This window comes from Podarcis muralis, chromosome Z (assembly GCF_964188315.1).
Source record: "Podarcis muralis chromosome Z, rPodMur119.hap1.1, whole genome shotgun sequence".
In the NCBI taxonomy this organism is placed as follows: Eukaryota; Metazoa; Chordata; class Lepidosauria; order Squamata; family Lacertidae; genus Podarcis; species Podarcis muralis.
The window spans coordinates 46,776,980-46,799,500 of NC_135673.1; the positions used below are offsets into that span (position 1 = coordinate 46,776,980).

At 47.3% G+C, this 22,521-nt stretch overlaps 1 protein-coding gene across 1 annotated transcript; it reads left to right on the top strand.

Annotated features, from left to right (window-relative positions):
• Positions 1 to 6,788: 6,788 nt before the first annotated feature.
• On the top strand, positions 6,789 to 21,340 carry CZHXorf65 (chromosome Z CXorf65 homolog). The gene is made up of 6 exons (XM_028714924.2): positions 6,789 to 6,813; positions 7,389 to 7,475; positions 9,297 to 9,431; positions 12,493 to 12,561; positions 19,464 to 19,591; positions 21,215 to 21,340. Exons 1-6 carry the CDS (start codon positions 6,789 to 6,791, stop codon positions 21,338 to 21,340), a joined length of 570 nt encoding a protein of 189 aa, XP_028570757.2.
• The last annotated feature ends 1,181 nt before the right edge of the window (positions 21,341 to 22,521 follow it).

Sequence of the window (22,521 nt, forward strand, 5' to 3'; positions counted from 1 at the left end):
CACGGTTGGTCTGATCTGCTCAGTATGCTGGAGCCTGTCTTCGCATGCAGGGAAGTCCCTAACACACCGATGGTTTGACCCACTGACTTCCCTCACCTGGTTTACCCGGCCAGTCAAAGCCATTCCCAGGATTGTGGCTGCTGTCTCATTCTGACAGCTTCTAGGAGCCGCAAGTGAGAGGGTGGGGACCAAAGGGTGGCACACCAGGAGGAGCACAACATGTCCGCTCTATTCTGTATCTATTCCTTTGTTTCTTATGAAATACTGCATCTTGATGTGCCTCCCCTCAAAACTAGCTTCAATTGAGAAAAAGGAACTACCTAGCTGTGTTTTAAGCCACCAATACACAGGCGGCCTAAGACACATTTCCTTTTCTAGTGGGGATCTATAGTTGCGATCTTTCCCTGCAGTTAAGAACATTGTCAAATTACATGGGAAGGGCCATAGCTCCCCGGTATAACTCCTGGTTTGAGTGCCGAAGGTGCCCTGTCCAATCCTTGTCATCTCCAGGTAGGGCTGAGTGAGATCCCTGTCTGAAACCTTGGAGAGCTGCTGCCGGTCATAGCAGACAATATTGGACCAATGAGTCTGATTCATTATAAGGCAACTTCCTATGTTCCATTCCTGAGCTTCTGCATCTGGACACATTTTTACCTTTTGAACTGGCTTGTCCTAGATAAATGTCACCACCAGTTTTCACTAATTGCAGAATTGAGGTCAACATTTATACTGCTGTCCAAAACAGAGGGGTTTTTTTTTAAATAACTGATTGGATTCTTAACTGTATAGATAACAAACAGAAGATATGAAGTCAACATAGAACATCCCCCCATCCGCCATAAGAAAACAGGAGATCTGGAGCATTGGCTCCATATGTAAGGAAGTCATACATCAATGGGAGGGGAGGATAAGTACAAATACAAGAATAGAAGCTGGACCTTGACAGAAGACCATAAGAAGATCATGCAAGCCAAATCGTTCTTGCGGTTTCTCACAGATGTTCTTTTCTGTGATTAGAGGTATACATTGCTACAAAAGTTGGGCGCCACCCCCACCCCGACTCTCTGCCGAGCAGCAGCAAGATTTCAGAGGGTTCCAAGCACTCACCCAGGGTCTGTGCTCCTTTGGAGAATCATAGAATTGTAGATTTGGAAGGGATCATGAGGGGCATCTAGTCCAACCCCCTGCAATGCAGGAATCTTTTGCCTAACATGGGGCTCAAACCCACAACCCTGAGATTAAAAGTCTCATGCTCTACCAACTGAACAATTTGAAGAACTGAAGACACAGCAGAAACTCCTTTAAGAAATATGGTTTATTGACCTATATACACCTTCAGTCTGCATGGAGAGAGTCCAGATCTTACAGCATGGTCCTTTCAAGAGGGACTTGTACTTCATAGCAGAACAGCACTGGAGTCCAAGTCATCTCTCCTAACCAGACTTCAGCCAGCCTTCCCAAAATGGATCTCAGTTTTGGCCTCTTTCTGCTTCTTCCCAGCATACCTTGCTCTGAAGACTCTTTTCCTGTCACCTTTCACCCAGTTACTCTGGGAACCTTCTGTCTGCCCAGGCCCAAGATTCCTCTTACAAGGGCCATCAACACTTTTTGTCACATTAACTCCTTTACCCCAGGTGAGGCCCTGTCTTGGAAAGAAAGCTTTGCCTGTATTTTCCCTCCAGCCTGCAATCTTCCCTTCAATACTCCATCTAACCAAAATCCTGTTGTTGTTGTTGTTTAGTCATTTAGTCGTGTCCGACTCTTCATGATCCCATGCACCAGAGCACGCCAGGCACTCCTGTCTTCCACTGCCTCCTGCAGTTTGGTCAAACTCATGCTGGTAGCTTTGAGAACACTGTCCAACCATCTCGTCCTCCGTCGTTCCCTTCTTCTTGTGCCCTCAATCTTTCCTAACATCAGGGTCTTTTCCAGGGAGTCTTCTTTTCTCATGAGGTGGCCAAAGTATTGGAGCCTCAGCTTCACGATCTGTCCTTCCAGTGAGCACTCAGGGCTGATTTCCTTCAGAATGGGGAGGTTTGATCTTCTTGCAGTCCATGGGACTCTCAAGTCTCCTCCAGCACCATAATTCAAAAGCATCAATTCTTTGGTGATCAGCCTTCTTTATGGTCCAGCTCTCACTGGGAAAACCATAGCTTTAACTATATGGACCTTTGTTGGCAAGGTGATGTCTCTGCTTTTTAAGATGCTGTCTAGGCCTGTCATCGCCTTTCTCCCAAGGAGCAGGCGTCTTTTAATTTCGTGGCTGATGTCACCATCTGCAGTGATCATGGAGCCCAAGAAAGTAAAATCTCTCACTGCCTCCATTTCTTCCCCTTCTATTTGCCAGGAGGTGATGGGCCCAGTGGCCATGATCTTCGTTTTTTTGATGTTGAGCTTCAGACCATATTTTGTGCTCTCCTCTTTCATCGTCATTAAAAGGTTCTTTAATCCATGAATATTGGTCAATTTCAGTTTCTTCAGCACCAGTAGTTGGTGCATAAACCAAAATCCTGCCATTTATCAATTTCTAGGGTTTGGGGGGTGTCCCCCAGTATTTAATAATATAACAAGGTCCCACCACATTGTACTAAAAGGCAGTGGCTGTTCTTTACGCTGCCATGAATGTAGATTGTGGGTAATCTTTTCTAAAATTGCATTGTTCCAAATGTTTTTATACGGTGCTTGCAAGGACAGATTGCTCAAAAGTTTGTGTTGTTGTTCTACCGTTTGCCTAGCAGCAATAAATAAGAATGTCAAAAAGTTATTTACAGGAACTACCATGAGGCAGAAGGAGGCAACTGCCTCAGGTAGTAAATGTTGAGGGGCAATGAGTGGAGAGAGCTCTGTGCATGCATCCCATGCAGCATCTCCTGAACCCAGTAAACTACTAGGCCATTGCCCTTGGGGTGCAATAGGGCTTTTGTAAATGGAATGGGAGTGGGGGGAGGAGGCAACTTTTGCCCTTTGCTTCAGGCAGCGAAACCCCTTGGACATTTGAAGGACCCCTGGTTCCTTCATATGTAAGGATAATATACACAAATACGGGGAGTAAACAATGGTTTATGTAACTGATGCAGAAAGCTCTTTCTGGACCAGCGTCCAAAATTTACTTACACCAGGACATTCCACCATAGGTAGAAATAAGTGTCTTTCAGGGCACAGCCTCTCCAACAATTGGGACTGTAGGGTGGGTTGATATATTTTAATTGTGTGGGAGTTCTATACTGAGTATTGTTCTGGAATGTCTTGCTCAAATCTGTTTTGTTTTCCATGAACATGTTGCAGATGCATTCAAGAAATGATTCAGTAGCCCGGTTTGCACAAAATGCTGAACTGTGGTTTATTAAGCCATAGTTTAGTGATGTGTGAGCTTTGTGCAGCTTAACTATTGTTGGCTTACTGCCAAACAACCATGAACCGAATCTTGTTTTGTTTTTAACTGTGGCTTAGCATTACATGTGAACCCAGCATTATTATTAACCTTGTATTGGCTTACCACCCCACCCTAAACACTCACCAAACTACAAATATACTAGGGGTATAGCATTTGGGACAGGAACCATGGTTTGTCTGATCATCTGCTGGACAGCACCTGGTTGATTCATGTTTTGTGACTTAATCAAACCATGGCATAGAGTCATGTGTGAAGAAGGCCAGTGACTTTAGGTCACAACAAGGAGCATTCTGCTGGGATAACTCAGTCAGTAGAGCATGAGACTCTTAATCTTAGGATTGTGGGTTCAAGCTCCATAATGGACAAAAGTTTCCTACATTGCAAGGTGTTGGACTAGATGACCCCTCTGGTCCCTTCCAACAATTCTATAATTCTATGATCTTCATTCTTAGAATCCTAGAATCGTACAGTTGGAAGGGACCCCAAGGGTCATCTCATTCAACCCCCTACAATGCAATCCCAGCTAAAGCATCCATGACAGATGGCCATCAAGCCGCTGCTTATAAACCTCCAAGGAAGGAGAGTCCACAACCTGCTTCACTGAGCTAAATGGACCAAGATTTGGGATAAGGCACCTTCTTGCATCCCTAATGCAGTGTGGTCTTGAGCAAAAGGGAAAGCAATAATGTTTACAACTACAAAACCCAGTATACTGTGTAATCATAGAATTGCAGAGTTGGAAGGGGCTCTGAGGGTCATCCAGTCCAGAAATCTCCACACACTGAGCAGCAACTTTGTGTTGCTTTTTGCAGCTGCATTAGTGCCAGCAGCCTTCCTCTCCCCCACATTCTCCTTCCCCTTTCTTACTCTGAGCCATTTTTTGCACCCACTTTAGCCCTGTTGGGCTCCCTCTCTCTATTGTCCCCTGGCATGGACGTAGCCAAGGGGGGCAGCTGCCCCCCTAGATCCACAGATATTATTGAAAAGCATTGAAAGCATGGGCAGGAAAAGGATTTTTGTTAGGGTGGGACAGGCCTCTTGTTAGGGGGTGCAGAACCTCAGCTGGCTATGTATTTTTATGGATTTGAAAGTACTAAATTATCCAGGGTTCTGCCCCCCACAGCAGAAGCCTGTCTCTGCAATGACCTATTTACGGGGCATTTTCACTTGTGATTTCTCAAGAACAGCTCAACAACTTTGGCTACACCCCACCAAAAAAAGCCTGGCTACCCCCATGCCCCTTGGCTTTTTTTGTGTTGTTGTTTGCAGCTGCAAAAAGTGCCAGTGGCCTTCCTCTCTGTGTCCTTCACCCGCTAACTTGAAATTTCTTGTTTTTTGCAGCCACTTTAGCTCCGGTGGCCTATTCCCTCCTTTCTTAATCTCGTTTCTTTTGCTGCTGCTGCTGCTGCCTCCGCCCGACTTCTCTGCCTTGCTCTAACAAGTGAGGGGTTTGAGAGGTTATCCAGTTGGGTAGGAGACAGCAAGACCAGCCAGGAAGTTTGGGCTACTGTCTGTGCCACCAGTGATAAGCAGGGGCCTGGGACAGTCGCCCCTATTCACACCCACCTTCCCAGGGCAGTCCTGCATGCCCCTGCTAGAGTTGGTCATCTCAGCTGGGACAGGGTAGAGACATAGGAACCTGCCTTACACTAAGCTGGACTATTGGTCCTGCTCTAACCCAGAGCTGCCTGCACTCACCAGCAGAAGCTGCCCAGGGTTTTCAGACAGAGGTGTCCCCCAGCCCAACCTGGAGATGCTGGGGACTGAACCAGAAGCCTTCTGCATGCAAAGCAGATGCTCTACTCTTGAGATGCGGCCCTTTGCCTACAGCTCAGCTGCTCGCATAGCCAGGGACTATGCTGTGGCCTTGAGAAGGCATACTTAATCCTTCTTGCAGCAGAGGCAGACATGAGGCAGCGCCACAGAGCCCTGCGACTATGACATATGCCTCATGGTAGTTCCTGTAAAGAATATTTATTGATTTTACAAATACAAAGTGTAACTAAACACAAACTAATAATATAAAGAGATTTTCCAAATTCCGCAGCTTCCCCCCCATCCCCTCCATGGAGTCTCCTTTTAAACATCTACAACTGCATATTCATTCGTGCTCCAAATTTTACATCAAACCATATTGTCCACAATAATTTTTACACTACAAGTGAATCAAAATCCTGCTCTTGTTTCCATCTAGGAGTGTGCCGAATTTTAACCTCGCACAAGTTTCTGTTGAAATTTGAAAGACCAAAGTCTGTCTTCCTTCTCACAGATTTTGGATGGTGACTCTCTAAGCAAAACAGTCCAGCTGACTGTTTTTCTTTCCTGATTTGTTTCAGAGATCAGCCATAGCTGCAGATGCCTGCAGAGATTTTAACACCACAGCCTCCCTCACATTGTGTTCCATCATCATCATCACCATCATCATTATTATTTACATTTATATACCACCTTCATATTCCAAGGATCTCAAGGTGGTGTACATGGTTCATGCTTCCTCCCCATTTCATCCTCACAACAACCCTTTGAGGGAGGTTAGGCTAAGTGATGGTGACTGGCTCAAGGTCACCCAGGGAGCTTCATGTAGGGTTGCCATTTGTCCTCTTTTTCCAGGACATATCCTCTTTTCCAGGGATAAAATTTCTGTCCAGGTGGATTTTTAAAATTTGCCAAAATGTCTCTGGCTATACTTTCTGGATGAGACGTAGACAGGACTTGCTTTCCTCTTCTCTTCTCTTGCTCCCCACCAGCAATAGATCACAGCTTCTGTAGCCTACATATAGTAAAGGTAAAGGGACCCCTGACCATTAGGTCCAGTTGTGGCCGACTCTGGGGTTGCGGCGTTCATCTCACTTTATTGGCCGAGGGAGCTGGCGTACAGCTGCCAGGTCATGTGGCCAGCATGACTAAGCCTCTTCTGGCGAACCAGAGCAGCACATGGAAACGCCGTTTACCTTCCCACCAGAGAAGATAAACGTATTTATCCACCTATTATCTACTTGCACTTTGATGTGCTTTTGAACTGCTAGGTTGGCAGGAGCAGGAACCAAGCAACGGGAGCGCACCCCGCCGCGGAGACTCGAACCACCAACCTTCTAATCAGTAAGTCCTAGGCTCTGTGGTTTAACCCACAGCGCCACCCGCGTCCCCCTACATATAGTAGGGGTATTTAAAATGAGAGACGTCATAGCGTCCTCTTCTTCGCTCTTCAAAATATGGCAACTCTAGCTTCATGGCCAAGTGGGGATTCAAACCCTGTTCTCCCAGGTCCTAGTCCAACACTCTAACCATTACGCCACACTGGCTCTCATTATGAGGTTATTCTGAGGTGTCACAATGGCTCCTGGGCGGTTCAGCTGGTCGAGAGCTGCCCAGCTGAACCAAGGGGATTTGGGGAATGTTTATCTGCGTTAAATATGGAGGTAAGGGGGAACCCAATAAACATGGGTTGTAGGAACAGAGGAAGCTGCCTTATGCTGAGCCAGGCCATTGGTCCATCTAGCTCAGTACTGACCACACTAACTGGCAGCAGCTGTCCTGGATGCTAGTCTGAGATCTCTCCTAGCCTCACCTGGATACAAAACATTGGGGGTTGGGGGAGACTTTCCCATGGAAAGCAGACCAGTGTCTCTTCTAGCCAGTGATTTTTTTCTGGGGGGATAGGGTGGGGGAACTCACCACAATGTCTGTTTGTTTGTTTATTGTGGGCCCAGTCACAGTGCCTCTGCCCAGGCAGACAATGATCTGGATTAGAAGCGGCCACAACTTTATTGATTAGAGATATAGGTGGATTTTTGGCTCAGGCATTGGATGTATGTCTGTTCCAGCCCTCTCTGCCAGAAAAAATAAATATATATTTAATTTTTAAAAGGTAAGGGAACTCAGTCCACAGCCCACTCCCAGGCTCTTGCTATATATATAAAAAACCCCCTGCCTGTTATGGTGTGTGGGCTCAGCTGCTGCCCATAGAAACCATCCTTGGCTCCTCTTCTTGCAGACCAACGACAACTCCTGGCGAACATTAACTGCTCAGTCTTACTCCTAATGCATTACCTGCGCGACAAGGTGGGACTGCACAGGACAGGTGAGATGAGTTCCCAAAGCACAAAGAAAGTGGAGCGGCAAACCCTGCCCAGTTGATGGTCAGGAGGCAACAAAGACTGCTTCCCTTTGGTTGACTGTACTACGGATCCTGCAACAGGTAGTGCTGGGTTGGGGGGGGGGGAATGACATGCCATCTTATCTCCAGGTGGAAAATATCCTGTGTCCACACTGCTTGTGACTTCTATGTAACAGAAGTACAAACTCAAAGGAAGACCCTTGGGCTCTGTTGACTAAGGACTAAAAACTGGCCACCCATGAAGGTCCTTAACCCATCCATAATAAATGTACTTTGGAACTCCCATTTTCTTTTCAGCTCCTGTGGCTCCTCTTTCCTGTTTCAACAAGTGGAGATTTTTAAATCCTATTTTTCATCTGCATTGCACCTGGGATTATTTTGGATATATAAATTGTTTTAATTGTTTTTAGATATGAAATCCACTATATATTTTGGAAGGTTGTTTGTTCGCTACGCAACTGGATGCCTAATAATAATAATAATAATAATTTATTATTTATACCCCGCCCATCTGGCTGGGTTTCCCCAGACACTCTGGGCGGCTTCCTACTGAATATTAAAAACAGTACAGCATCAGACATTAAAAACGTCCCTAAAGAGGGCTGCCTTCAGTTGTCTTTTAAAAGTAAAATAGTTGTTTATTGCTTTGACATCTGCTGGGAAGGCGTTCCACAGGGCAGGCGCCACTACCGAGAAGGCCCTCTGCCTGGTTCTCTGTAACCTTACTTCTCGCAATGAGGGAACTGCCAGAAGGCCCTCGGCGCTGGATCTCAGTGTCCGGGCTGAACAATGGGGGTGGAGACGCTCCTTCAGGTATACAGGACCGAGGCCGTTTAGGGCTTTAAAGGTCAGCACCAACACTTTGAATTGTGCTCGGAAACGTACTGAGAGCCAATGCAGATCTTTGACTATTTGAAGTATGCTGCTTTCATTGTTATTGTATTTAAATGTTTGTAGATCAGGCCCTAGGGGAAAGCTGGCAATTAAATAACCACAATTACTTTTTTCAAGAGTGTAAAATGCAAGACTGAGAACAGGCAACTCCTGGCGTAGTTGTGTTCTGTGGGAGCTGACCCACAACCATTGACCAAAGGAGGAGAGTGTCGTGGACTTGTTGGAGACAGAAGAATGGTGGGAGGAACCAGTTGGGGAACCCCCAAGGGAACAGGGCTCAGAGCCTGGGGAGTGGTGGTGGGATGGCAATAAGTAGTCACAGGGAGAAGAGGGGCGAGACTGGGGAGAGGAATTGTCAGAAGCTGAAGAGGAAAGAGCGTTTAGTGAGCAGGGAGAGTCTGCTTCTGAGAAGATCAGAAGCAGAGGCTGAAGAGGCCATGAGGCAGAGATAAATCAGGCTTTTGAAGAGTCACAGATGTCCCCCTTCCTGCTGCAACAAGCCCCCATCTCCTCCTGTCTCCTAGCCCCAGAAGAGGGCTGAAATGGGCAGAACAGCAGCAGGCTCCACACAGGTGTAGTCTCTAATTGTTTGGGGAAAGCCCTGGTGAGGAAGGGACTTAGATGGCTGTGGGGAGGTAGGGACTTTCAGTCTCAGCAACTGATTTTTATGGGGTAAGACCTACCAGGGATGAGCTGCTGTGCTCCTTAGGCCTGACAGCCAAGTCTGTGACTGTCATGTTTTTGCTAATAAAGAATTAACACCAACTTTGAATGCTGTGATTTACTGCCAGCTCGCTCTTTGACAAAGAGGCAAAGTCCCTGCTTACACAGAGGAAAGGAGGCGAACCCACCCACTCCACTGCCCCCCATATCTCTCTGTTCCCTTTTCAGATCCCATCGACTTGTGTGAAGAGAATGGGACCCTGAAGCTGCTATTCCTAGTCAAGTTTCCAGAAGACAATGCCAGCAAGTTCCTCGCGCCCCGTGTGACCTACTACATATGTAAGGTGGAGCGGGGCGCCCCAGGTACGTCCAAGGACTAGGAAGCCCCCTTCCCCCACCTGCACAGCTAGTTCTACAGGTGGTAGCCACAGCTTCCTGAAAGTCATTGCTTCCTTGGCTCCAAATATTCCCTTTCTCAAAGGTGTGGGGTCAGACATACGCAGGCTTCCCACTGGTAGCACAGCTGGCAGAGCTGTTTCAAAGCAAACCCAGAGAGCTGCCTCTTAAATTGCTGTTGCTTTTTCTTGCCCCATGTGGTCATAAGGTCTAGAAACTTAAAAATGAAACCTGACATTTCCTCTTTGGATCTTGCTATGTTTTCTTGTGTTGTGCTAACTCATCCTTCTCCAACATAAGGAAGTGGCAGGGCATCTGCTTTGCATGCAGAAGGTCCCAGGTTCAATCCCCAGCATCTACAGGCAGGGCTGGAAACGCCCCACCCCCACCCCCAGCCTGAAACCCACCAAACCTCTGAGGAGGAGCTGTGACTCAGTGGCAGCGCATCTCCTTTACATGCAGAAGGTCCCAGGTTCATCTCTAGGTAGGGAATATATGCAGCCCCAAACCCTGGAGAACATCTACCAGTCAATTTAGACAATACTGAACTTTATGGACCAATGGGTCTGAGCATAAAGGCAGTTTCTTCAGATATCTTCAGATATTTCAGACTGTAAATCCCATCAGTGTCAGTCAGCATGGGCTGTAATCCCAAACATCTCAGAGGACCCCAGGTTAGAGAGGTTTTATTAGCACCTTGACTGTGCCTGCTGATCTGCTGACAATTCAGCTTCATTTTCTCGCTGGCTGTGTTTATTATTATTATTATTATTATTATTATTATTATTATTAGGGTCATTTGCCACAGTATATTTTTGATTTTATGGGTTGTTTTGTGTAGCACGCAATGGGGAATTTTAAGATATGTGTGTGAGTGCCTTAGCTGGCATATGCAAAAGAGCAACAGCCATTTCTTGTGTTTCGTTCAAGGCGCCACTTACCCACTTCTGATCAGAAAGCTGCTTCTTGACTTGTGCAATATATTATATTGAGCTATACTGTTAGTATTATCTGCTCTGACCAGCAGTGGCATTCCGGGGTCAACAGCAAAGCTTTTCCCATGACCCTTTACCTGCCATTTAACCAACAATACCAGGAACTGAACTTGGGACCCCAGAGGACTCTGTCATTCTTTGCATGCAGAAGGTCCCAGGTTCAAACCCCAATAGCAACTTCAGGGCTGAGAGAGACTACCTGTCTGAAACCCTGGAGAGCTGCTGCCAGTCAGAGTAGACAATCCTGAGCTAGATGGACCAATCTGATATGATGCAGCTTCCTTTGTCCTGCATGCTTGGCAGGTGCTCTTATACAGAACTATGGGACCTCCCCACCCCATGGACTCTTGCCGGGTATTCCATACCTGTTGTACCTGGTGCCTTCCAGAAACTTGTGGACTACAATTCTTAAGGGAAAAGGCAGTCCAAAGCATCTAGACTTGCCAGACAGATTGGGGAAGGCTGGCTTGTACCCAGGTTTCTGCGAGCTTACCTCTTGGGAAAGAGAGCCAGTAGGGGCTGGAGGTTCAAACTCCCACTTGGCCACAGTCTCTGCCTCTCAACCTCACCTGCCTAACAGGGTTATTGTGAGAATTAAATGAGGAGGGGGAGAACTTTCCCAATTAATGCAGCCTGATGGAAGATGGAGAGCCTCCAAGCCATCTGCATCAACCTGGGCTGCACCTGGAATGGGATTATCAAGGAATGTAAGGCAGTGGCTTCCCCTTTCTTTATAACTGCGGATGCTTCATGGCAACGCTTTGTGGAACTGGCTTTTCTAATCTTTCGGAGACCACAGAGAAATCTCCCTCCAGCTGGAGCCAGGGCTGCATCTGCCACAATTCTGGATGTGCAGAGCAAAAAAAGAGCACAGGACAGGGTCCTGAGTGCAGGATTTGGCTTTCTGCAAATCTTGGCTTCCATTAAGGAACAAATTCCTAGCCCCTGTAAAAGCAAAAGATACACTCAGAAATATTTGGATGGTGACGAAATCTCAGAAGCTAGAGGGGTGGCTGAAATAGAGTTCTGGATGCTAGTAGGTAGACTTTTATTCTTCAGTATCATGCTAGTCTTGAGGGTGAGCCAACTGAGAACTCATGGTGCAAAAGAAATGTGTGTGCTTAATTGGCACAATCTTCAGGTTGTCCAGGGGGCAGGTTAGGGAATGCAGCTGCTCTTGGCACCAAAATATGGCTTGGGTTGGGGTGGAATCTCCCTCTCTTTCCTTTCATTGCGCACCTGCTCCTCCTGTTTATCGTCTTCTCCTAATCTAATTGAAAACATTAAAGAATGCTCATAAGAGGGAAGCAGGACTGTGCCTGCCTGCCTCCCACCCACTCAAGGCTAGTTGGTCCATTGTGCGGGGGAGGTCAGGGCGTTTGTGCAGCTGAGAGCTATCGCAGTAAACAGCTGCGGCTCTAACCATGTAGCCCTTCCTTACTAATGCCAGCTGTGTCTCTTCCACTGGCCTGCAGGTACAGTCCTCTCCACAGAACACATGAACTCCCCTCTCGGGTCTTTGTGGCTATGGATTCCTGCGTCCCTCTGGCATAAAGGGTCCATGGCTCTTTCCTTCTTATTGCCCTGCAGAAGGGTGCAGTGCTGACTCAAGAGCTGATTTTGACCATCCTCCTTTGAACTCCTTCCTTGTGTGTTCAGGCAGTTCTCCCTTAGGGACAGAACCTTCATGGCACCTGCCTGGGGAAGTTGTTTCTGGGAACTTTAGTTGTGATTCCTGCATTGAAGGATGTTGGACTAGATGGCCCTTGGGGGGTCCCTTCCAACTTTACAGTTCTATGATTCTTTGTATCCCCCCCCCCCCGAGCTCCTGGGAGAAGAAGGCAGGGTATAAATGCAATAAATAAATATAAAATAAATAAAAGGCAAATGGCAATTAGCTGCAGGCTGGTAGAAATCAGCCGTGAGCATTCTCCCGACTTGTATCTAGGAATGCAGAGCACTCAGCCCAAGTTCCATGTTGCAAATGCATTGCAAAGCGTCAAAGCGAGTAACACAGGGTTCTCTCTTTGCAGGGTCGAAACAAGAAAACAGCTACCGGGCCTTTCACCCTATGTACAAGCACCCTCCAGTAGAATTATTGGGTAGGAACTTGCAGGACTTAAAACTTCTATTCTCAGTGTATCAAAGCGCAACTCTGAAACCTACAAAGTCAGGGCAAGTAAAAGTAGCCCCTTTTACATTTCCTTCCCCTGTGAGCAACACCATATAGGAGAAAGGGGCTAGAAAGAAGTTTTTCTCACCCTCTCTCACAGCGAAAAGAGAGGTGCTGGAAATCACCATGAACGCCTCCTTCCTTGCTCTCTTAGAATGGCAATGGCGCCCACCTGGGATGTGCTGGAACCTACATCAGATGGGGGGAAGCCTTGCTCTCTCATATTAAAACTCAGCGGGGTTATGCAATGAAGCCAAATGGTGGGAGATTCAGGACATACAAAAGGAAACAGAGCAGAACTGAACTATGGGACTCTGTACCTTAGGATATACTGCTGGCTGCCAACATGGATGACTTTAAAAGGGTTTCAAACAAGTCTGTGGAGGTTTAAGCTATCAGCAGCTTCCAGCCATGCATTTTCGACAGTGCTGGAGGCAGTGTTCCACTGGATTCCAGTTTCCAAGGACCACAAGGAGCAGGGGTGCTGACTCCTAGGGGCTGAACCCCTTTGACCCCCCCCCATATTTGTTAGCAGGGGGCTGAGCCCCCTCAGTATTCGTTCAAACATCGTGCATGATATGACAATGCCGTACGTGACACCCAGAGGCGATGCTGTCATGCAAGTCAACAACACTGCAGCTCCTCCTCCTGCTGCTGCTGCTGCTGTGGAGGGGTAGCACCCCCTGGCCATGGTGGTGGCAGGAGGTACAGGAAATGTCAGCCATGGAAGCTGAGCGATGCCCGGGTGGCATCACCTCTGGGCATCACGTCTGACATCCGGGTGTCATGCATGACGTTGTGGTGTCGCGTAACATCAGCTCACCCAGTGCTTTCCTGAGTCAGTGCAACTGACAAATAGGAGGAACTTGCTGTTGAACTTGCCTCCTGCTTTCAGGCTTTCCCGCCAAGGCCTCTGTGGTAACAAAATGTTGGACTAGATAGGCCTTTGGTCTGACCCAGCAACCAGGCTCCTCTAACGTTTATTTGTTTTGTTTCATGAAATTTATATAAAGCGCTCCTTGACTGCCAAACCCAAAAACAAAGGAAACCTCAAAGAAGTTTGCAAGAAAGGAAAGTAAAACAATGAAATTATCTGGAAAAGAAAAAGTCAAAAACAAGAAGTATTTAAATATTTAGTAAGCTAAAAAACCAGGTTATAACACATGTCAACGTTGTACATGTCTGGGTAGGCTTGCTGAAATAAATTCTTTTTCAGCAGGTGCTGAAAAGGATACAGTGAAGGCAGCTGCCTGATGTCAATATAGTGCTACCTCAGTTTACGAACTTAATCTGTTCCAGAAGTCCGTTCTGAAAACCGAGGCGTGCTTTCCCTAATGAGGCCTCCCGCCGCCGGTGCCCTTCCACCGTTCAGATCCCATTCTTAGACCAAGGTAAAGTTCGCAACCTGGGACACCACTTCCAGTTTTGCGGAGTTTGTGAACCAAATCATTCGTAAGCAGAGCTGTTCTTAAACTGAGGTACCACTATAGGCAGGTTATGTGTAGCTGTTCTTTTGTCCCTGCAATTCACAGATCCGAGTAGAAGGCAGAGCTTTTAGATCTCCAAGTGGTGGTATATTCTAGACAGACTTCGACACCTAGCATTTTTTTTTTTATTATTATTAAAATAGAACTGAGGCACTGGGTGTCCGAACAGAGGCCAATTCTACCCCCTTTAGGTCTGAGCAGAAGACCTATCTGTACTAGAAATTTCTGGGTGAGTCAGCCAACAATTGCCCCAATACCCTCAGAAACCTGAGAGGCAGAATTGTCAACCACTGGATTAAGAACAAAGCAGGTCCCCCACCAACCATACCAGCCTTAGAAAAGATTTCAATATATGGGCACAACAGACCTTTTTATCCAATAATACAAGCAAGTTGCATAAGAAAAGGGTAGTTCCACTTGAGGAATGCTTCACCAGGAGAGTGCAGGCAGGAAAAAACAAAACAAAACAAACCTAAATTACCTGACTCTGATCTTTCCCTCTTGTTGAGCACCAATCTCTGAGTGGAGAGAGACTCCAGAGGTTCCAGGCGATTACCCAGGGTTCGGTTTGCTGGCAGTAAGGGACAGCAGAGACTGGGGTGTCTTTATGGCATATGACTTATTCACAATTCTATGCAACCTGGAGGGGCTCACAGCATTAAAACCCCAATAAGGTCTTGTTTCTCCCAGTCACAGCCTTTCTTCAAAATCTCCTCCCACCACCTCCCCCACATTTGAAGCATGGCAATACCACTTTAAACAAAATGGCTTCCCCTAAAATACTCTGGGAGCTGTGGTTTGTTAAGGGTGCAGATTGGTTTTAGGAGGTCCCCTATTCCCCTTGCAAAGCTACAGTTCCCAAGTCCCTCGTGAAGAGGGATTGATGGTCCAACCACACATAGTGGAATTGTAGCTTTGAGGGGAATAGGGGGTCTCCGGAAAACTCCCAGCACCCTTAACAAACCACAGCTCCCATAATCCTTTGGGGGAAGCCGTGAGTTTTTAAAGTGCTTTAAATGTATGGTGTAAATGTGGCTCAGGTCCACCAAAACCTTCTTCAAAATCTCCCACCACCACCTCCCCAATTTTTAAAGTCAACAACTGAAACAGAGCCTATTGCTATCCTTGTTTTTAGGAAACTCTATAAAGCATGGGTTCCAGTCATATATATATCCATGGCTCAGTTTCCTAGGAATGAGGTTCAGTGGAGACTGTGGTGTCTTTATGATATATGGCTTATTCACACATATACACAACCTGAGCCTACGCTGGAGCATTACACAACCAAGCATTAACACACAGCATTAACAACCAAGAAAGTCTTTGTTGTCCCAATCACAGCCTTGGATTCCAGGAGAAATCAAGCATGGCTCTCCCTCTCTGGCTTGCGCCTGCTTCTACCTTCCAGCTCTCTCTCTCACACACACAACTCTCCACTCTGCCTTTTGTCTTTCTAACTTAACACCCAGTTGAGGGAGGGCCCCCCACCCATTTGCCCTCTGGCACAGAGCCACTTCCTTTGTTACCTTAAAGACCTATACTTAGGCCATTACCAAGAAGCAGCCTGGCTATTCCAATAATTGAGTCCTTGCTGGTTCCAATAATAGAACTGACTTGGGCATACAGCCTAACCGCCCCTCCCCCACCCTGCCCCGCAAACTCACAACACTCTGCTTTGCTCTAGCCTTCCTTCAAGCCCCAACAGAGATCCAAGACTCCTAGATTAGACAATAAACCAACATGCAGTCAGGAAATAGGCAGAGCTTTGTTCCTTTTTTGACTGGTGGTTTTATATCTCTAGCAGGTCAGGCCAACTTTTATCTTCAATCCGGCCGATCCAAGGCTCTTTAGAGGTATCTCTTATTTTATAACGAGCTCCAAAAAGGGGACGGGGGTGGGGAGCCTCCGCAGCTGGACGGTGTTATGAGAATTAGCGGACTCTCATGTTTGCCTTGGACAGGCTAGCCCAAGAGATAAGCAAGCATCCTAAGGCTACTCATCATTTCTACTTTCCCATACTCTCTTTCCGTTCAGAGCCAGGCCGGCCATTACCAGTCCCAGCACAGAATCCCAGATTCTGCCTCTGGAGAGTTGCTACTCCTAATACCGAGAAAGATCTAGCAGGGACCACCAGGGTTCTTCACCAGCTACCAGAGGGGCAGCAAATGTAGAAAGACTCTGGGTCAAAGATCCCCAGCACACTGTGGCCAGATGTGGCATGCGCTGGAGTTTAGGGCAGATTCAGAGCTACCCGGCTCTGTAAAGAGAGGGAAAAGGGCAGAAGCGGTGCATGGTAGCTGTGGGCTGTATCAGGGAGATAAGGAGGATGTTGAGAGTGTGCATTCAGAGAAGGGAGACCAAGAGGGATCTGGAATCTGTGAGGGCTCTGGAATCAGAGTCCTTTGAGGGTGTGGGCATGTTAGGCTAAGGGGAGACATGATAGCTGCCATCATGTATTTGAAAGGATGGAAGTTTATAAATCTATGCAAGGCTTGGAGAGAGAAGATAGGGGGAAGTTTTTTCCTCCCTCTCTCAAAACACTAGAGCTCATGGACACTAAGTGAAGCTGATTGCTGGGAGATTTAGGGCAGATGATGTAATCATAGAATTGGAAGGGACTCCAAGCACCATCTAGTCCAACCCTCTGCAATGCAGGAATCTCAGTTAAAGCATCCATGACAGATGGCCCTCCAATCTCTGCTGAAAACCTCCAAGGAAGGAGAGTCCACCACCTCCCAAGGGAGACCATCCCACTGCTGAACAGCTCTTAATGAAAGACTTCTTACTCTTACTGAAAGAAAGTTCTTCCTAATGCTTAGTCAGAATCTCCTTTATCACAGTTTGACGCCTGCCCTCCAAAGCAGAAAAAAACAACCTTGTTCCATCTTCCAGGAAATAGCCCTTGAGATATCTGAGGATAGCTATCATATCTCCTCTCAGTTTCCTCATTTCCAGGCTAATACCCAGCTCCCTCAACCATCTTGCATAAGGAATGGTTTCCAGACCCTTCATAATCTTAGTCATCCTCCTCTGCACACATTCCAGCTTCTCAATGTCCTTCTTAAATTGTGGTGCACAAAACTGGACACAGGACTCCAGGTGTGAGCTGACCATGGCAGAATAGACCGAGACTATTACTTCCCTTGATCGGAACACTATACTTCTGTTGAATATAGGCATACTAGAATACCATCAGCTTTTTTTTGGCTCATGTTAAGCTTGTGGTCCACTAAGTCCCCTAGATCCTTTTCACAAGTTCTACTGATAAGTCAGATTTCCCCATCTTATCTTTGTGCAGCTGCCTATTCCTGCCCAAGTGCAGAACCTTAGATTTGTTTCTACTGAAATTCATTTTTTTAGTTTGAACCCAGTTCTCCAGTCTGTTAAGGCCACACTGAATCCTTTTTTCCCCTGCAGCATTAGTTACCCCTCCCAGTTTGGTGTCATCTGCAAATTTGTTGAGCATCCCCTCAATTCCTTTGTCCAAGTCATTTATAAAGATGTTGAGCAACAACAGGCTCAGGACAGTACCGTGTGGCACCCCAATTGTCACTTTTTTCCAGGATGACAAGGAACCATTACTGAGCACTCTTTGGGTTCAGTCAGTCAACCAGTTACAGAACCACCTAGCAGCTACAAATCTACTACATCTAGCCCACATTTTATCAGCTTCTCTGCAAAAATATCATGGGGGACTTTGTCAAAAGCCTTCCTGAAATCAATATACACTTCATCTTCAGTGTTCCCCTGATCCACAAAGTTTGTAACTGCATCAGAAATAAATAAATAAATGAAATTTGTCTGGCTTAACTTGCTTTTGAGAAGTTGGTAATCACAGCATTCTTTTCTAAGTGCTCACAGACTGACTGTTGAATTATCTGTTCTAGGACCTTCCCTGATATAACATAAAGTACTTATTCACTCAGCGCATAGTGGAACTCACTTCCCCAGGAGGTAGTGGTGTCCAGCAATTTGGAGGGTTTTAAAAGAGGATTAGACAAATTAATGGTGGAAAGGGCTTTGAAAGGCTACTCTCCTTAATGGCTGTGCTCTGCCTCCACAGCTGGAGGCAGCAATGCTTCTGAACAGCAGTTGCTGAAAACCACAGGAGGGGAGAGTTGCTCTCTGCTCAGATCCTGCTCCATGGTTTCGCACAAGTATCTGGTTGGCCACTGTGAGAACAGGATGCTGGACTAGATGGGCCATTGGCCTGATCCAGTCATGGAGTAGGCTTGTTCTCTGTTGCTCAGAATGGTCTGGAGATAACTATATCTATATCATCTATCTGTCTGTCTGTCTGTCTCATCTATCTCTGTGGGGTGCAGAAATAATTTGATGGGTAAGAGTGCTGGTTGAAATAATAATGAAACATAGGGTTTATTACTCCTAGTAAACAAAGCCATTCTGAGTACAAGCTCCCATGTGGCTGTCATGGAATCATGAGGTCAGCTAAAAGGAAGGTCCAACACTAACACTAACACTAACTGAAGCAGCAGCAGAAAGGAAGTTAAGCTGAGAGAGAGAAAACCATCAGCAGAAGGAATCAGTGAGGGTCCGAGCCTCTAGCCCACCTCTCTAACTTATTGCAAGCATCATTGCTTTGCACCCAACAAGGCTGGACAGCAAGAGAAACTTCAGAACGATCAGAGCTGTTCAACAACAGGACAGCATGCCTTGGAAGGTGGTGGTTCTCCTTCCCTGGAGGCTTCTGAGCATCTGTCAGGGATACTGTAGCTGTAATCTTCCAACACTGAGCTGGGGTAGGGGTTGGACTTGATGTCCTCCAGGGTCCCTCCCAACTGAGAAGAATGCTATGATTTTCCACTGAACACCAGGTTGGTCTTAAGCTGACCCTGAACTACTTTTCCACACTGTTCTGCCTCTCCAGTTGCTCACTCAGAGCAGGGGTTGCCTTTTAAGCTCAGCCAGTCACTGTCTCTCCCACAGCCTCAGCCCCCACTTCTGTAAAATGGCACCAATCGGGATGGTCACATCCACATCGTACCTTGAAAGCACACAACTTCCCCCCAAAGAAACCTGGGAACTCTAGTTTGTTAAGGGTGCTGGGAATTATAGTTCTGAGTGGTGAACTACAGTCCCCAGGATTATTTGGTGGGCACTGCTAAAAATGTATGGAGTGGATGTGGCTCAGCCTCATCAGGGTGGTTGTGAAGCAGAGAACAAGTCTGATTTTTTTAAAAAAAAATGTTTTGGAAATTGTAATTGCTACATGCACTGTGACAGGCCATAAAGCTGTGTTTGGGTCGATGGTGCAGCCAGCTGGGCTTTTCAAGGCTGCAGCAGAAGGTCCTCTTCCCACTGAGCATCTCTGCTTGCCCTTCAGACTCCTTGCGTAACCAGTGTGACCTCCTTGAGAAAAGCCGCCTCAAGATTCTCAAGAGCACAGATGGCAAGAAGCCCCCAACCATGGAATCACTCCTATCGTGCATGGCACTAGCAAATCAGATGGTGGTGAGGCACTCATTTTTACCTGGGGGGGGGGGGCAGATCCAGCTCATTTTGGCCCTGTATAGCTTGTCTGACGCAACTCCAGGACTTGCCATGCACATACCCCTCTCTTGTCTGGACTCCATCTAGGCAAGCAAAAGGCCTTGTTTGAGCCAGGTAAAAGCACCCAGGGAGGGTGTGAAGCAGGGCTGGTGAGAGGCGTGGCCTGGGGAGAAAGAGGGTGTGGCTGGGCAGGGGTGCAGTGCTAGGGGAGAATTCTGCGGGCTTGACAGAGATACCTGCTGCCCTTAGTTTTCTCACCTCTAGTTTAGCATCCTATCTCTTTCCATCTTCAGCACCTTGTAGCCTTTGTGATCTTGCCATGAGGGAGCTAGTCTCCTCCTGCCTCAGGGAATTGCCTTTCTTCCCAGGGGTGGTTGTTGTTTTTAATAAAAAAAAAAAATCTGGGCAGGGTGGGGTTGACTAAAACTTGTCGTTAGGAGTAGCACATGTGCATAGATATTAAGGTGCCAGGTATAGTTTGTCACTTCACACCACTCTGGTATTTTTTATTTATTTGTTACATTTATATCCCACCTTTTCCTCCAGTGAGCCCAAGGTGTTGCACATGATTCTCCCCATTTCATCTTCCCAAAAATCCTGTGAGGTAGGCCATGGTGGAGAAAAATGCATTTCCTTCTCTTGCGTTTGCAGATAATGGATGTGTTACTTTAAACCACAAGACAACACAGTTTGTTTAGCAATGTGGCCAGCACTTATGTGTAGTCTTTGCTTTGTTTAAGTTAACCCCACCCCTAAATGATGAGCTGTGTTTTGTTTGCTGTTCTCTCCCAACTTGTTGAGACAATATGTCTGTTATTTTCTCTCTCTCATCTACACACATCCAGTAAATAGTTGCAGCATGAATAAAGCCTTTGTACTCCAGAAACTGTGTGATTTTTTTCAACTCAGTTGAAAAAGCTGCAAGTTCTGTTAACAGGTTAGGCTAAGAGGTGGGTGCTAGCCAAAGGTCCCCCAGTGAGCTGCGTGGTTTTGGGATTTGAACCCTCCTTTCCCAGGTTTTAGCCTGACACTCTAACCATTATGCCACATTGGTTCTTAACTTTTGAACTTTGGACCCAAAACTTTCCCCCCTGATTTCTCTTTAACTGAGTGAAGAATTGCCTTCTTGACTTTTAAATCAGTGGAGGAGGGCAGGGCTGTTGGAGAGTAGATGGATGCAACCAACATCCAAGGGAAGGGGAGTCTTCAGCCATGTGCAATAGCAGAGAGAATGGTGGGGGAAAGAGAGATACTTGTTTGGAGCACTGGGGTGTTATGGGCACACCCCTGCTTTTACCTGAGACCAAGTGGTGGCATAGTGGTTAGCGTGTCAGATTAGGACCTGGGAGACCAGGGTTCAAATTCCCACTTGACCACATGAAGCTGACTGGGTGACCTTGGGTTGTTGTTGTGGAGATTAAACGAGGAAGGAGGAACCACGTAAACCACCTTGAGCTCCCTGGATATAAAGTTGAGCTATGGATGGATGGATGGATGTTGGGTTCTTGCCACCTCCGCCTCCTTCAAGGGCCACTGCTGCTGCACCCTAAACTCTGTTGATCTGTGTTTGTCTCCTATGCCCAGGGGAAAGCCAGTGGGAAGTCTGGGACCAGTTCGTCTGGCGGCCTAGATGATGAGGGCCAGCCTCGTAAGACGACCACAGCAGCCAAAGCCAGATGGGAGATAGGCAAGAAGGATAAGCATCGCTGAGTACCGAAGGTGATGCCCAGAGGGAGCTGCAGCCCACCATCACTGTGAATAAAGGCACCTTTGGACCTGAGTCACCCCTGGCTCCTTCTCTTTGGGGGTGCTGCTGGAGTGCTGGGCGGAATGGGGAGCTGCCCTTTGAAGCAAAGCATGGATTGCAGCTGCATTGTCTGTTGAACCCGTTTTGCATTCAGAGACGGAGCCCTCTTATGTGTGGTTTTTTTTTTAAAAAAAGGCTGATGTCACCAGGGAGCCTTCTGATTGGAGGCTCCAAAGCGAAGCTGCAGCAGAAAGTGGATCTGCCAGAACACGGTGGGAAGAAACTCCCGGCAAAAGGCACCATTGCAGGCAGGCGGGAAGTTGCAAGGGGCTGGGCTGGCTCATCTGCTCTCTCCTGCCCTGGATGCGTGCCTGTGGTTCAGTCTGGCAGCACCTGCATCCTTGGCAAACATTCAATGGTGATCCTTTCCTTGGTGGCCTAGTCTCTGAGAGCCAGGGTGGCACTGCCCTGCCAGATTCAGCCTGCCTTCAGCCAGGCCCCAACTGCCTGCTCTCTCACTTGTAACTGGCCCAGCCAATGGGTGGCACTGCCCACCAGTTCCCTCCTACTTGGTCCCAGTGCTGCTCTTGCAGAACCTCAGACGTGAGCAGGATGAGGGGGAAACTGGAAGTAGTTGGCTCTGGCTCCATTTACTGCTTGGGCTCCCTGCCTTTTGCCACGCCAGGTCATCAGGAAAGACATGTAGATAGATGTTGGAGGCTTATGGCATGAGTGTATTGCCATGCCTATGAACATAAGGATATAAGAGCCCTGCTGAATGAGGCCAATGGCCCATCTGGTCCAGCATCCTGTTCTTACATTGGCCAACCAGATGCCTGTGGGACATCTGCAAGCAGCACCCAAACACTCTCCCTTCCTGAGGTTTCCAGCAACTGGTATAAAGAAGCATTGCTGCCTCCAAGTGGGGTGACAGACTGAGCCGACCCACCCATGGGGCAAGCAGAGCACCTGCCTCAGACGACAGTAGCACAAGAGAGGCTTTTCCTGTGTGCCGTGTTGGCACTCTGCCTCTCTTCCTGGCGTTGGAGAAGACAAGTGGCAATGCCACCTGCTGGGATACCTCCCCTCTCAGGTGGAGAAGTCAAGCAGCAGAACTTTGCTGAATGCCCTGGTGCTCTGCAAA

Bases quoted from the DNA above. Each gene is read 5' to 3' on its own strand.
- CZHXorf65 (XM_028714924.2), top strand. From the start codon at position 6,789: ATGTTTATCTGCGTTAAATATGGAG. The intron at 9,432-12,492 runs GTACGTCCAAGG...CTCTCTTTGCAG, and splicing joins GGTGGAGCGGGGCGCCCCAG to GGTCGAAACAAGAAAACAGC. The intron at 12,562-19,463 runs GTAGGAACTTGC...CTTGCCCTTCAG, and splicing joins CCCTCCAGTAGAATTATTGG to ACTCCTTGCGTAACCAGTGT.